This window comes from Sesamum indicum, linkage group LG2, assembly GCF_026168435.1.
Source record: "Sesamum indicum cultivar Baizhima isolate 11 linkage group LG2, ASM2616843v1, whole genome shotgun sequence".
Taxonomy (NCBI): Eukaryota; Viridiplantae; Streptophyta; class Magnoliopsida; order Lamiales; family Pedaliaceae; genus Sesamum; species Sesamum indicum.
In genome coordinates this window covers 16,119,561-16,136,911 of record NC_142658.1, presented here as the reverse complement: position 1 = coordinate 16,136,911, position 17,351 = coordinate 16,119,561, and the positions used below count along the sequence as shown (strand labels likewise).

Here is a 17,351-nt window from a genome sequence, read left to right as displayed (position 1 = left end):
TTATACCAAATAGTTATTGAACACAACGCAATGGTTATTGGACGTGTTTTTGCGAGGGTGGCTAAAATATTTGTCATGGCTTATTTTGACCATGACTCTTAGTCATGGCAAATAATTTTTTCATAATGGAAATGCTAATATTTTGCATCAATTTTATTTAACCGTAGTTAATAATAGTCATTTCTTATGATTTTTAACCATAAATATTAATATTATAGTCAATAATAATTTTTTTTTCTAGTGAGAGGTAATCGTAATTTACCCTAATATTTATTTTTTGTTAAGACAGGAAGCATCTTCATATTCTTCGCTTAATTACTGCGTTTATGGAAATTATATGATTTAAGGAGTTATATATAGGGTTAAATGCAAAGTATCCCCTGTGTTATACGAAATTAGAAAATTATCCCCTCCTCCGGTGAAAAGAAATAGTAAATTACCCCCTTATAAAAAAAATAGGACAATTACACTCCTCAAGTGAGTTCGTGTAATTCACATAGTTTTTCTTTATTTTTTAATTTTTTAATTTTTATTATAAAATTATATTTTTAACCTTATTTAATAACCATTAGATTTAATTTAATTTTAAGGTCCAAATTAAACTAATAAACCTACGGTCCAGATTTTGATTTATTTCAATCTACAATATTTAAACAAATATATAAACTTAAACAATATAAATGAAATATATATAAATATATATTATATAATTAATAGTTATATATATATATATATATAGAGAGAGAGAGAGAGAGAGAGAAACAACAACATGGACCGGGGAGGGGGTAGGGAGGCGATGGCTACGTGGAAAGGAAGACGGAGGGGCAGAAGGTGTGGGAGCAGGTGACGGGGAAGGGAGAAGGTTGGGGCAGGTGAAGGGGAAGGGGAAGAAGGGGGAAAGTGGGGGGCGCGGCGCCGACGATGGGAAAGGGGGGGCGACGAGTTGGGGGAAGGTACGCTGAGGGGGAAAGGAGGCGACAGCAAAAGGGGTAGGGGTAGGGGGAGAGGGAGGGGGCGGCCGCGGTGGGGTGAGGTTTTTTTTTATTTTTAAATAAAAAATATATATTATTAAAAATATTATATATTTTGTATAAAAATTAGTATTTTTCTATTTAATAAATATTTTATATATTATAATTATTAACAAAATTTTATATATAATATATTATATAAAAATAATATTTATTTTTAAAAAAATCATGTTCAGTAGTGCATTACACACCTCCTTCTAAGGAACTAAATTGCTTCAATTTTAATAACACAAAAAAATAATTTAACATATATTTTTTTTCACAAGGGGGTATTTTACACATTATCCATATTAAAGGTGTAGCATGTATTTTTTCACATATATTTATATATATATATAACACTTGTATTTTCTACAATTTGATCATGTAGAGTAATCTCCTTAGTGTTGTACATAAACGAAATAACCTTAAATCTACTTTTAATTAAAAAATAGTTCAAGTTTTGCTTTTTTTTTATTATTATTATTTGGGTTGTTTTTACTTTATTCCGACCAGATTCAAACTCAAGTATGTAAGACATATAGTGTTCATTTGATCATTCATACATGAATTTGTAATTCATGTGAAATCGTACAATTAAAAAATTCATATATATATCAGCCCTGCATACTCGAGATACAACTTTTGTTATTCTAATATCTGGTACGATTATAAGCATTTCTTCTCCACTGCCAGTCTAACTTGGACATTACCGTAGAGCTATAACCGAGATCTTTTCTTTGTGATTCTTATAATTTTCTACACGAGAAACCTAGCCATACACGTATACACGAATCACATTCTATTGAATTACGTAAACAGAATATGAGACTAAATTACACACAACACAATTAATTAAAATATAGTATTATTATATCATTCAAAAAAATATTTTCTTTCAAATACATCTTCGTCAAAATCACACTCGTTTTTACTTAGTAAAATCATATAAAACAAATTTCATTAGTATCGTTTGACATCATCCCACGAACATTTTTCTCTTAACGTTTGTATACATATATTTTTATAAATATATTACACTACTGTAAAAAAAATATAAATTATTCTCTACATTATAAACGACTAATTCTTAAAAATCATAATAAATTAATACTGTTCACCACAATCAAGCTCTTTTACCACAATTAATCAACATTTGCCATGCTTTTAACTATAACCAAAATATTTATTATAATTTTTAATTATGGTTAATATTTTTATCTCGCTCGAAAAAACAACGATTAATAATTATTACTTAGCCATAATTAATTATATTTATTACACTTTTCACTTTTAACTATAGCAAGTAGCTACTATAATAAACAATATTTTTTCTAGTGCATACATATATGTGCGTGAATATTTATTTATGTATGTAAATTAAGTATATTGACAATTAACAATGTCGTGTCTTAAATTTTTAAATAAATTATCATATTTAATTTATGTTCATGACGTATTTGCGATCTTACATCAACCCCACTTTCTAAATTCAGTTTTATGTGGTGCTGCTTAAATTGACACACAAAATTTGAGTGGATAGTTGACATTATTATATTAATCCTACCTTTTAAAATAATTTTAGCAAGCAAATCTTGGCGTATCGTACCAATCATTTTTTGAAATAATTGACTTTTATAAAATCATTTTTTATCCAGAAAAATAAAACACCTTGTTCTTAATTAATCTAATCATTGAACCCCCTTGAGAAGGGGCCTAATTCTTCTGCTTTTTTTTTATTAATAGATTATAATTATATTATAAATTTTAATTAATAATAATTAATATAATTACTAATATTAAATATTTATAATTAATAAATAATTATTATTGATGTCTAATTTTTATCTTGGGAACATGCATTCTGCTCTTGAATTTTCAAAATCTATACTAATATAAAAATAAAAGTCGTTTTACATTCACAAACGATAGTTAATGGCACTGTCATACCAATTATTTGTGTAGTAAAAAATGTCATTTATGATGAAATAATTAACTTTCAAATTTTATATTAATTGATAAGTTATTGTTATTTTTTCTTTCTTTTTATTAATATAATATATTGGTTTATATATTTTACTCTAATTTATAATATATTTTAAAGCTTGAAAGATTATTTATTATATGCACGTAAGAACAACGTGCCACAGTTGTAAGTATAAAAAAATATATAGGTGTTATTTTTTTTATTATTATTATTCACCTAATGAGAATATTTATTAAGAAACCCGAAATTGACCAAAAGAGCTAACTTCCTAATATGATTAAAGAAAAATATATTTTTCGTCCGATAACTTAGGCCTTAGTACATTTTCCGTCCTATTACCTATTGAATTCTTGAAAATAGTCTCATAACTTGCAAAAAGTCTCATTTTCAAGTCTCCTGATAATTTTCATCAGAGAACTACAGGAAGAAACCTTGTCATGCAATCATTACCTCTTCAGAATGAAACTAAACGGTCACATGACTTGTACATAATTTTTTCGACAATTTCCTAGCAAAAACTAGTAGAAAGACGAAAGTAAAAAATACTAAAATTATCATACTATTTTCGAGAATCCCCGAATAATAAGATTAAAAATATATAAAAATTATAATACCAAAAATGCAGTTTCCCAAATATAATATTTGAAGTTGAACTAAAGTACCTTCACTCAATAATTGTAAATTGATGAGTGGGATAACTCAATAATTAAAGGTACTAAACATGATTTTTCTCATCAACCATCATCATATCTCCCTAACTTTAATTATTTTTTTCCCTAAATATAAAATTATTAATAATCTATACTAAGATAAGACTTTGTCCAATTTAATATATACTAAGTGCTAGTATGAAATTCATGCCCACTTGCTTTTTTTAATCTATATATCTTGACATTTATGCAATTAATAAAAAAAACCCTTTTTTAAAATAAAGAAAAGTAGTTCAACTTTTATTTAAATTATAGGATTATACATATATGGACAAGATAAAAGTGAGTAAAGAATTGAAGTGGGAGGTGCAATGAACCAAGAGCCATGTGATGTGTGATTGAGTTTGATGAATAAAAATATTCACAAAAAAATGTAATCCATCATAGGTGAATTATGAAGTACAATTAATATATATTCAATCTAAACCAATGGCAACTCAAGTTTTATTATATGTTTGGTGTTATGATAAAGGGAAAACCTTACAATGTGCCACAGCATATTCTTACCCAACTTGATGATTTTTATATTTTTCAAATAAAAATAAAATAAAAAATTTCCTATAAGAGGGTGCTCTAATTTGTTAAGGACATATAGAACGACGTATGAGCTGACGTGATATAAAATATTTGTAGAGTTTATAAGATATTAAATATTATTTTTAAAATAAATGTTCGAAGTTTTTCATGTAATAAGACAGGAGATTTGCTGAGCACAGCAAAAACAGCTTATAAGCTCCATATTTTATAAAATATTTTTGGAATATCCGAATATTTTAGTAAATTAGACGGTAATAACGATAATTTTGTAATTTACACGTCTAATTTAAGAAATTTGTAATATAACAATATTTATAGTGCTTAGGGGGTGTTTGTAACAGCCTCTTATTTTATGATAGTAGTAGTTGTAGAGAAAAATCGTACGTTTATTCGTAGTGAAAGTTGATACGTTGGAAACAAATGTTCGAAGTGGTAAGAGGAAATTGAGATTTGAATGTCCGAAAAAATAGTTTATTATTCTTAGAATTTTACCAATAAAATGTAAAAGTCTATCGGATTTTACATATAACTTTTAGCATAAATCATTTTAAATTAATCAATAAAACACTTTTTTTTTAACTTATTTTCACAAGAAAAACTTATAAACGCATAAAATAAGCTCCTGCGTTCCCTAAAGACTGCACTCTTGGGATGTAGAGTGTGGCAAGGTTCATGTATAGAACAAGCCATGGAGCAAAGACCATATAACTAGATCAAAAAGCTAGCAACTTCTGGGTATCATGACAGAGGAAAAAATGGCAAGAAAGTAAAAGGGTAAATGACTTGGACACTTTAGGTCTAATTACACAAGTATCGCAGTTCTTTTGAAAAATAGACGTATACTTTTTGAGATTGTAATTGTAATTTACATCGACCCCTCTTCTGCACTGAGATTGTAACGGTAACTTATATCGACACCTCCTCAGCAAAAAAAACTTACACAAACACCCCTGAGAGTGAGAAAAGTTACATTGATACCCCTGCTGATAATTTTGCAAATCGCAAGAGGCGTATTTTAAACCTAATCAAAACGTGTCTTCGTAATTACTTAAGTATAGAAGGATTTTCTTCTGAATGAGACTGCACTTAGACCTGCACATGGTGGTACCAAAACAAAATTTAACTAGTCCAACTGCATATACTAACATCAACAAGCACATAGGGTGCATGTGGGATGGCCTCCCTTCAATAGTAATTGCCAAAGTGAAAATCTTTGCATGTATTTTGGGACTGTATTTTTATGAGTTAAGTGCCACAAAATCTCAATACGAAGGTATATGCATGCACAGTATTGTCAGCCAGTCACCAAGTTAATATACTTGCAACAGCTTCAAGGTACAAATCTTGCACCAACATGATAAGTAACCCAGCACAAAATGGGACCATTGCGGTAAGACGACTAATTAGAAGGCAAGATTACGATTCGATAGATAAGTTTTCGCTAGAGTCTAGACTACATTGGATAAGCAGATGATAACTAAGCAAGAAAAATTTACAATGCATAGCTCAAATTTAGAGGTGAAAATATTGAGGCTCAAATATTGGCTCGAGTTCAAGTAGCATAGAGTAAGCTAAAACCTTTGTGGCCTTGTAGTGCTTGCTAAAGAAACGATTGTGTTGCTTGATGTAGCAAGAATGCTCAGCAATTCCAAGCTGAAACTGACACAAGCTCACTATGTTTCCAGTATAGCGAGAGTGATGCCTGCCGCCTCTCCGCATGGAATCCACTAACTTGCATTCTCTTCACCACGCATTCAGCCTGTGTTTCAGTGAAGCTACTAATAGATGCGGGAGAGAATCCCACTGATGCAAATAGGTTCCTCCATGGTGGAATTATGTCGGGGTGCACCAGGCGGCCCAAGACGGTGCTTTCAATCCTAGGCTGGAAAAGAAACTTTTCAATTTTGTTAGAAGCATCAGATTTCACATTAGCAGCATCAACAGAGTCAAGTAGAGCCTCATAGTACTGGAGAGTTTGAAGAATGTGGTGCGAGAAAGGGAGGTCGCCTCGCTCACATCCACGACCCAATGACACCAAGACTTTTGGCGAAAGTTTCTTCATAAGGCAAAGATATGAAGGAAGTGCGGAGAGGTAACTCGTGAAAGACCAGACTGGGAAATTCACAGCAATCACCTCGCTCTCTGAAGACCTCAAAGAGGAGACCGAGCTACAGTTTGGATCAAAAGAATCAATGTTCACCACTTCAAGCTCGAAATTAAGTCCTATGTCATTGGCGAACTGTGTTAAATTTTCATGCATAAGGCTAATCTCAAGCGAATGGTGAGTAGAGGGAGAAGCAAAGGCAGTAATCTTTATAGATGTTGCCCCTCTATTCTTTAGAGGAAGCTCTTGGAGGAAAGACGACCAATGAGCACCAAAACCAATATCGAAATCAATTAAGTGAATCCGTTCGGCATCACCGAGGGCTTCAAGAATGATCTGGTTAGCAGTAAAATTCATGAATTGGATAACAGGAGAAACTTCAGAAAAAACCTTGTAAGCACCCATCTTGAACATGGCATCAAAAGGTGCTGGAATTCTTGATGGAACAGAGGCAACCTGGCTGGGAATCATGAAAGCCAATTCCAAAGCCTCCTTCACATAGAAAGCAGACCTCAAGAAGGGCTTCCCAATCGGAGCCAGAACGTGATTGAGCCGCGCCAATATCCCTTGCGCGTTAGAGAAATTTCCAGCCTGCATCGACTCGGCTGCCTTATAGACCTGGTCATATACAATCTGCTGCTGCTGCTCTTGATGTTGGAGATTCACACCCATTTGCTCATTGCAGCCGCGGGTTGCCAAAGGCTTCGGCACCAGTACCGGCATCTCCTGAAGTCGATGCTGAGGGATGATGTCAGGTCGATGAAAAGGAGCCACCGGAGGCTGAAGCATTTGGGCCAAATGCTGCTGTTTACTGGGCAAGAACTGATGACCAGGATCTAGTGATGGAACTTTACTGTTTAGAGAACCTAAATTTGAGGCCACACTGCCCACATTCTGGTGCGTCAGCAGTGAATAAAACTGATTTTGCTGTTCGTGCTGAGTACCAAAGAGTAAAGGGTTTAAGTTCTGATTTGCAGCATTTCGAACTGGGACAGGGTTTAGACCTCCCTGCGGGTTAAAAATCCCAACTTTCTGGTCTAATGTCTCCAACTCTTGTTGAAAAACTATGTAAGAAGCCATAGATTGCAAAGCATCGTTGCCATTGTTGTCAACGAGCAGACTATTTGAATCCAAATCAGTTTTCACTTTATGGTCATTCAATGAAAACCCAGAACCAGAGAGGCCTAAAGCGGAAGTGTTATAGCTAAGAAAAGCATTATCAACAGGTGGAATGGCTGAACCACCAGGAAATTCACAGCTCTTGTCAATGGCGGAAAAACCCAGAACGCCTTGCACCTCATTTTGGTTTCCTGCTTGCAAAATCAGCTTCAAGATCTCATTTTGCTTGCCCGAAGATTCTGATAAGTTCTCCCAATCTTGAAGCTCAAGATTAGGATCTTCATAAACTCCATGGCTCAACTCCAGGCCAGCATTATGAAGAAGACCCTGCCGGTCGGCCACCCACTCCGCCTTCCCTCCGGCGGCCGCCGTGGGCTCATTGACAACCATATTTCCTCGTTGGCTGGTGTTGTTGAAAGAGGAGAAAGTAGATGTGGAGGTGGAGGGGCTTGGACTCCTTGTATCCAGCACAGAAATGGGCTCATTGATTGAAAAGCTTCCATCTTTCTTGCAAATTGTTTGAAGTGGATAAGGAGAAGCAGCAAAGATTGACGAAGCAAACCCACCAACATCACCTCTGGCTTGAAATTTGTTGGAATTGTACTGCATTCCTATCATCTATGCTTTACCAAAAATGGAAAAAGATTCAAGGAGGAGTGAATCAAGCAAGGAGGAGATAAACAAGAACAAGGAGAAACAAGAAAAATACCATATAGTTGAAGTAGGTGGAAATTTGTGTTGAGCTGCTGGTTCTTCTGCTACCTTCTTCTTCTTCTACCAAGATTTGAAGTTCTTGAATGGGTGTAGGTGGTAAAAAATCAAAGCCATGAATCTCTTGGGAGATCCATCAGTCCTAAGAGAAGAACCTGACTCTTCCTCCAGTCTTTTCTTTTACTTTTGAGGTCCATATCAACATCTCACCTCCATAGCCTTTACCTTTTCCTCTCTCTCTTCTCTCTCTCTCTCTCTCTCCACCCTCTGTCTCTATATATATATAACTATATAATATATTGATATGTGTGTATAATTAACTTCTTCTTTCCTCACATTATATCTTTGTCTAATACAAGCATCTGATATTTGAAACTGATGTATAGCAATTTTTTACTTTGTCTCTCTTTTTTCTGCAGTGGTCTGCTTTTTCAATTTTTACTTTTTATTGCAGGGTGAGGGTGAGGGTTTAGCTGTAGGGTATTTGGGTTGTGGACGTAGGGTGTACTGTTTCCCTGTTTTGCCATGAATCAGTACACCATGAAAAAGGTGATCAAGTGGACCTCCCTCCGCTGCCCATTTCTGTCAGACTGCCCCTCTCTCTCTCTCTCTCCACATGCTATTTTATTCGGATAATTGCCTCTTCTCCCTCAAATTTTCTATAAGTATATATAAATTTTCTATAATTTAAAAATTTATATTTAGTATCTTTAAAAAAAAATTATTTAACAAAAATCTATTTATTTACTCAAATTCATTGAATTTAATTATATTAGTGATAAAATTTGATAAAAAAAATTATATTTATTTTTTATTGACTTATTATAAATTTATTATGGATTAAATAATTTTTTTATCAAATTATCTTTATATTTTTCACACGTTAATGCATGTAAGAGTTATATTTTTACTATCATAAGGGTAGTGTATTCGTAAAAAATTTGTTTGGCCTACAATAAATTAGTAATAAGACAATCGATAGTAAGTTTCATTCAATCTTTTTGTTAATATTAATAAATTTAATGACTTTTGATTAACGAATGGACCTATTTATTAAACGATAACAAATTTCAGGTATAATAAATATAATTTTTTAAACTATACAAAATTTACGTATAATTAAATCAAACCTTTTTATAATTTTCCTTATTTTATTTTTATACTCTAGAACTATTTTGATATTTGAGCATATTGTTAGCTCTGGAAAAAGATAAATTATTTAAGCATTTTTTATTTTTGTTTACTTGAATTTGATTATAAAAATAATAATATATACTTAAAAATATTAAATAATTTGAGTTCGATTTATATTTGATATTTGAGCATAGTATAATAAAAATAATAATATATATACTTGAAAATATTAAATTCGAACTCGATTCACGTTTGATTCAATTCAAACTTATCTGAGTTTTACTCCATTAATAATTAAATCAAATTTAAATATAATTTTTAAAATTCAATAATAATACAAATAAATTTAAACTATGATATATTCAGCTCGACTCGACTTATTTAAACCCTTGATTCTTTGCTAGCATTTTGGCTATGTCAGATTTAGAGAATTAATGAAAATGATTTGAAATATACATCTGAATGAATTATTCAGAATGACTTAATTATCAATGTCTACATCTTATGAATGCATTTGAATTCAAACATCACTCAATTGTTGTCTTGAACTTTTATGTTATTACAAAGGCTAAATTACATTCACACCCTCAGATTTAAGGTTAAATTATACGAACACTCCTTCTATTTTATATAATTACAATTATACTCCTAAAGGTTTCCAGTATAATATTTTTCAGGGGTCTTTGTATAAATTTTGATTTTTAATAGGGTGTGTAGTTGTAATTACAACTATAACCTACTGTAATTTTACAAAAAACAGAGGTATTTGTGTTTTTTGACTTAATCTCATTGGATGTAAATGTAATTAATTACCCTATTATAAATTGATTTTCATAAAATCATTTTACGAGCGTGTTTACATCTTATAAGATATTAGACTTTATTTTAAAAAAATAAATTTATGAATTGTTTGAATAAAATAAGATTATGGAGAATATTAGTAGACAAATTTATAATTAATTTGAAGGAATTTATTAAAATTTTATAAATAAGTTAACAACTTCGTACTTTTTCTTAAAGGGTTTATATTAATGTCTTATTATTAGAGCTTGTAAGCTCTTTTTCGGGAAAAAAAATATATTGAGCAACCTTATCCCTTGTCATCATACTTTTAGTTGTTATCAGTCGAACAAATACGTGGTTTCGCTTTATTTATGTTCAACTTTGACTATAAAAATGAACAATTATAATAAAATAATTATTTGAGAAATCAAATTCAAATATATAGAAAATATAAAACTGAATAAGTCTATATATATAATGAAACGGAAATATTTATGTCATCCAAGTAAGCTCTATATATATATTTATGTCATCCAATTATCCTTATAACGATAAATATATACTTCCTCAAATGCATTAATATGTGAAAATACGTTAGGGTAATTTGGTCATACAAAAAATTATATTACGTACAATAAGTCAATCAGGAATTAATATAGATTTTGTTAATTTTTATTAATTAGCAAATTGGTAAATTTTAACTAACAAAAAAACTTATTTATTAGGCGAAAGCAAATTTTAAGGATGTAAATATAATTTTCCGAACGATAGAAAAAAAATTATGTGTAATTATATTAAATTTTATGGGAGATAATTATAATTATCTTTTTATTAGATAATTTTATTCCATGTCACAAAATAAATGAGCCTAAATGAGACAGTAGTGTACCCTACCCTACCTTACCTTACCTTAGGCTATGTTTCAAGTGATTAGTGGGACGTGTTAGTCACGGCGTAAACTCTGCGCGTGGGTCAATATTATGGTTGTTCTCTGAGGACCTATCTTCTTAGCTACAAACGGCGGCTTCTTACCCTTACCCTCTCACTTACCCTTGAGTTGTAGTAGTAAGAGGTTTTTTTTAACTTTTGTCAAAAGCTACTGCTGAGGAAAAGGCAACAAACAGTAAAAAAGCAGTGTTAAAAGTCACTGTTTTGCTCTGCTCTGCTGCTCATTTCAGCTTTTCTTTCTTTATATTTAATTTAATTTAATTTTTTAACAGCTATGTGCTGGTTGGAGACGTGGTTAATGGTTATTTACTTTTTTTCTTTTTTTATAATTATATGTAATTTTTTTAAATTTTAGTATAATTATATGTAAATTTTATATGATTTAAGAAATTATATTTAGCGTTCTGAAATTTACTTTCATCTAATTAATAAGTCTCTCCGTTGGTTATAATTAACTAAAATTTGTATATGTTAACAAAAAAATTGAATGAAAATTGATATTTACCATCGATAAATTTATTACTGATTTATTGCAAGTCAAATATTTTTTCCGAATTAAACTACTCTTATAACTGTCAAAATATACCTCCTCACATGCATTGGCGCATGAAGATGTATGGGAGTAATTTAATCATAAAAAGATTTATTTGATCTGTAATCGTAATAAGTCCATCAGGTTAAATATAATTTTTTAAATTTTTTTTTTGTTAATATCAGCAAAATCGATGAATTTTGACTAATATGAATACTTATTTGTTAGACAAAAGTAAACTTCAGGGGTTCTAGATGTAATTTTTTAAACCATAGAGGGTCTATATATAATTACACAAAACCTCAAACGAGAGGACTGTAATTATCCCTTTTTTCCTTAATTGTTACTTTCAAATTTCAACCTTGGTCGGTGTTTGTTTTTGTTTTGGAATTATCTCCAAGACGAAAATATACTCGATATTTATTTACTAAAATGAGATAGGTATTCACATAGTTGGAACGATTTGAATTTATGATCTCGAATTGATTTATGAGAACTCAGCCTCAGTCACCAGGCTGATACATTATTTGTAGGGTTAATTACAAATATAAGGGTAGATTAGAATGAGCTCCTCTAAGATTTATTATGATTATGAATATCCCTCTTGTCGTTTAAAAAACTACAAATATTCTTCTTATATTAGATTAAATTTTATAATCATTGAATGAAGTTGTACTTTAAAAAAAATAAAAAGAATATAAAAAAAAAGTGTACAAGGTAGAAAATTTTTTTAAAAATTAAAAAAAAAACTACTTTGTCCATAAAGAAAAATCAGAAAAAATTAAAAGATAAGTATAATTGTATTCATAGTTCACATGAAAATTTTCGACAATTCATCACAAAAAATGGATGAAAACCTAATAAATTAGACTATTTGTTGGACGGTCATTAAAATCAGAAGATATTAATATATTTTTAAATAATAAAGAGGTATATATAATTATATCAAATTGCTCGTTGTGATTTATATTAAATATAAATACATATTTCAATTATGGGCTAGCTGGAGTTTTGGCAAATTATGGGCCGGGCTGGAAATCGACCCAATTTTGAGATAAGGTACATTTCGTCAAATGCGCCACTCAGCCCGACCCATTACATTAATCTAGAAGTGCAAATGAATTAAACTCGAATTGGAGTTGATAAAGTTTTTGATTGAGCTTTTAGATACATAACCCGAAACAGATTTTGAGAGTGTTTGAGTCTGCTTATAAATCTTTTAAAATATTTTATAAATATTTGTAAGTCTATAATGGGTTTATATGTAATTTACGTTATGTGATATGTAAAATAAGTAAATATTTCATCAGAAAAAAAAAGAATTAGCAAATTACCCTCTTAAAAAATAAAACAAATTACCCCTCATCGATAGTTTAGATGGGGGGTCATTTGTTTTATTTTTCAAAATGCATGGGTTAATTTGCTATTTTTTTTTTCATAGGGAGTCTTTTACTTATTTCTCATATAACGGGGAGGGAATTGCATTTTTCCCGTTTCTAATGCTACATTTATTTGGTGATTTTTTTAGAAAAAGAATACAAGCTCTAAAAATAAGAGGAGTTTATAAAATCTTTAAAGGAAAGTCTATTTGACAGACATTATTAACTGAAGCGAGTAAAGTAATAAACGAACAACTAATTTAACATATATAGTAAGAATTTTCTAAATTTACGTTTCATGAAGTTATTATATGATGTTCGGAGATGATGCCACATGTTTTCAATCATGGACTTATTGATGCGGGTTAAATATGCAATCTCCCATAAGGTGGTGATCCGCGATCCTGTATGATGCGGTCTCCCAAGAGGAGGTGATTCAAAGTGCTTATCTCAAATACTTAGTGATCCCCGAGAAGATGAAGCACGTTAGGCTAGTTGGGATGGTCCCTGGCAAAAACCCTCAGATACCTAAGTCAGCTCAAAATCGAAATGATAAATGGTGATCTCAAGTAGTAAATAAGGTAGCCAGTAATGAATATATCTTATCGTAAATGCCATGGAATGAGGATATATACAGGGTTAAATGTGCCTATCTTCTGGTCCATGTGGGGTCATCTCAAATCATGAGTTGTTAGATGATTTATGGTCTAGATCTTGAGTCATCAGAGTGGGTCAGGTTGAGATAGAAGACGCCATCCGATCGAGATAGAAGATGATCTAAGGTCTAAATCTCAGGTTATCAAAGCGGGTCGGGTTGAGGCGAAAAAGATCAGATCAAGGTGATCTTTTTCAGATAAAAAATTTTCTTCAAATCAAGGTGATCTTTTTCAAATGAAAAATCTTCTTCTGAGTAAGGTGATCTTTTTCAGATAAAAAATCTTCTTCAGAGTAAGGTGATCTTTTTCAGATAAAAATTTTTCTTCAGAGTAAGGTGATCTTTTTTAGATAAAAAAATCTTCTTCAGATACTAGTGCGACCTCGGTGCTCGACCTCCATGAAAAATCTTTATCAGATAAAACACGACCTCATGGGAGGTGCATAACCTCTATAAGTCTTTCAGATTTTTCAACTAGTCTTTTTCAGACAATAATGCGATCTTGACCTCAGTGTGGACGAATATTTTTCAATTACTAGCACGACCTCGACCTCATTGGGTGACCTCTATGAAGATAGTATTTTTCGAGCAATAAAGCAATCTCTATTAACGATAATCTTTTTTGGATACTAGCGCGAGCTCCATGAAGAATCTTTTACAGAAAACCCGACCTCATGGGAGGTGCGCGACATCTATGAAAATAATCTTTTTTAGATTTTAAAACTAGTCTTTTTCAAACAATAATGCGATCTCGACCTCGTGAGGTGACCTCCATGAAGAATCTTTTTCGAAGACTAGCGCGACCTCATGGGAGGTGCGATCATCATTCTCTCTCTCTCTCTCTCTCTATATATATATATATATATTATCATATTTTATTTCTGCCAATGTCGCTTCTTCTACTATAGATGTCTATCCTTGAGATCTACCTTCTATTTACGTACAATGACCTCCAGGTCTATTCCTTGAAAGTTATTTGGGTTCTAAGTGAGAACCTCCATATAATAATTTTGTTTCTAGGGATTCTAAGTGACCCGAACATCTTCTATTCTATGTATCATGGGACCTCTTGACCCCTCAAGTGTCCAAAACTTCATTTTCAAAGCTAATATTCTGACCTTGCTAAATATTTGTAGTGAAATTTACCGCTCTACAAGAGTCGCCTACAATAAGTTCTTATGCTATCATGCTTATGACCCTTTTTCCCAGATGCTTTATCGATATACCCCTCGCAAATCTCTTTATACTGCAGGATCTACTCTTCGCTCTAGTTGATTGTTCCTCTTTCTTCTTGTTTCTATTTTCCTTAACACTATCTTTTAAATATCCTCGTCTAATTAGCATTTCACTCTCTTCTTGTAAGCACAAAAAATCTTGTGTATTATGTCATCTATCTTTATGAAAATGACAGTACTACCTTCAAGAAAATGACCGTACTTACATGTTTTTCTATGGCTGGGGTGTTCGTCTTTCCTCACATTCTATGCCTCTCTTTGCGATCTCGATATCTAACTCCTTAGCCTTTTTCAGTCCTCACCCACTTAGCATCTTTGATCACATTCACCTCCTTGTGTATAAAACTCATTATGTTGATCTAGAGGTCATGTACTTCTACCCGTAAAGATCTCAGCTCTCTGTGTTGCGATCTCGATCTCTAAATCCTTGGCCTTTGCAGACACTTCCTTGTCTGTCACACATTCTGGGTCCCTTTCGACTTCTTTCTCTTTTGAATAGCTATCACCTTCCAAAATCTCTTATTATTGGGGTAGTTGTTCTCCTTTGATATTCCACTAATGTATTTCAACCTGTCTCCTCTATCAGTCATTGCAACTCATCTCTTGATAATTTAACTATGTGGTCACCTAGCCTTTGAGAGGTCTCCTCACCACTTCCAAATGTATGGTCTCTCCTACATATCCTTTTTATCTCAGAACATGAGTGCTCTTTTCAGATTTTCCACAGACGGCCCCACTGATCCAGGTCAAATATGCAATTCCCCATGGGGTGGTGATTCGCGATCCTGTATAATGCGATCTCCTAAGAAAAGGTGATTCAAGGTATTTATCCCAGATGTTTAGTGGTTCCTGAGAAGAAAAAATACGTTAGGCTAGCCGTGATGGTCCCTTACAAAAACCCTCCGATGCCTAAGTCAGCTCAAGTTCGAGATGATAAATGGCGATCTCAAGTAGTAAATGAGGTAGCGAGTAATAAATATATCTGACCATAAATGTCATGGAATGAGGATATGTATAGAGCTAAATGTGACCATCTTCTGGTCCACTTGGCGTCATATCAAATCATGAGTTGTGAGATGATCTACGATCTAGATCTCGGATTATTAGAGTGGGTCAGGTTGAGTAGAAAGACGTGACCCGACTTGAGATAGAAGATGATCTACGGTCTAGATCTCGATCATCAGAGCGGGTTGGGTTAAGATAGAAAGACGCGACTCGACACGAGATAGAAAGATACGGATCCTTGGGCTCTAATGATACTTTAGTATTATTGAAGAATTATTTAATTTTTTTCCAAGTGGATATGATATTACCCTATCACTTATTATTCGGGTCAAATTGCATGTCAAGTCAAATTGGTAAAGATAGTGAAAAAAGGGATAATTTCACTTTTAATCCCCCATGTTAGTTATTAAATGGTCTTTGGTATTCTACATTCTGATTTTATCAATTTTGATCCTCAACTTTTCTTAAAAATAATGACTAAAGTTAGTCATGACTATTAATTGATTGGCTTTTTAACTAACATAGATTTGTTTTTAGTCAACTAACTGCTAGGACTAATTTTAATTATTTTTAAAAAAATTGAGGACCAAAATTGATAAAATTGAAATATAAAGATACAAAAAATTGAATAACTAAGTTAGGAGACAAAAATGAATTTCTCTCCTCCTAAAAATATATAAATCCTGCCATATTTTGACATTGCAACAGTACTAGTTGGGACTTCATGCCAAGGTATGTATGACTATATTTTTAAAAGAGTAACTCACTTAATAATTATAAATAATTCATACTTTAAATTATAAAATGAGTATTTGATAAATCATATTTTAAGACTAAAGTAATCAATAAGTATGAAATACAAAAGAGTATTAGAAACAAAAATAAATTTAACACATGTTACTAAATAATTTATGTTGAAAAATATATAAATCTGTAGAACAAAATAACCATTATACCTTATCTAAATTTAAATAAAAAACAAGATTTAACTATTTATGTTGCAAAATAAAAAATAAAGATGCAAAGAGGGTTATGCCTTAAACAAATTAAATAAAAGGGTAAAATGCAGACACCCTTAATGTATGGGGTCATTTGCATTTTGTTCCCCAAATTTTTCTTTTTACACTTTCTCACAGAACCTTTTGATTTTTTTGCACTTTATATTTTTTGGAAAATAATGTGCAATATTCCGTTTGTATGTGTACACGGCCTGAGGACGATGTTGAGTTTAATAAAATTATAAAGATTAAATACAGACAGCCCCCTAACTTATGGAATCTTTTACACTTTGCCCCCAATCTTTTAATAGAAACAAAATAAATAAAAAATAAGAAAAATAAAAAAAACCCAAAAAATGAAGAAAAATTCAATATATAATTTACTAATAAATAACTTCACACTATAAGATAAAACCAAATAGAAAAATCATGAACTTTATGCAATATCAGTTGTGTGAAATTCCTAAACTGAACAAAAAAACTTTAAACTTCAATTTACTAATA

At 31.6% G+C, this 17,351-nt stretch overlaps 1 protein-coding gene across 2 annotated transcripts; it reads right to left on the bottom strand.

The window, feature by feature from the left end:
• Window positions 1–5,647: 5,647 nt before the first annotated feature.
• LOC105155837 (scarecrow-like protein 22) lies at window positions 5,648–8,537 on the bottom strand. Of its 2 annotated transcripts, none has more exons than XM_020692038.2 (2): window positions 8,177–8,537; window positions 5,648–8,090 (listed from the first exon to the last, which is right to left on the bottom strand). In XM_020692038.2, the coding sequence occupies exon 2, from the start codon at window positions 8,083–8,085 to the stop codon at window positions 5,884–5,886; it is 2,202 nt and encodes a 733-aa protein (XP_020547697.1). In that variant the 5' UTR covers window positions 8,086–8,090; window positions 8,177–8,537; the 3' UTR covers window positions 5,648–5,883. The 2 variants fall into 2 exon arrangements, with proteins under 2 accessions (XP_020547697.1, XP_011070112.1); XM_011071810.3 differs by having other exon boundaries at window positions 5,648–8,085; window positions 8,177–8,536.
• Between the last annotated feature and the right edge of the window lie 8,814 nt (window positions 8,538–17,351).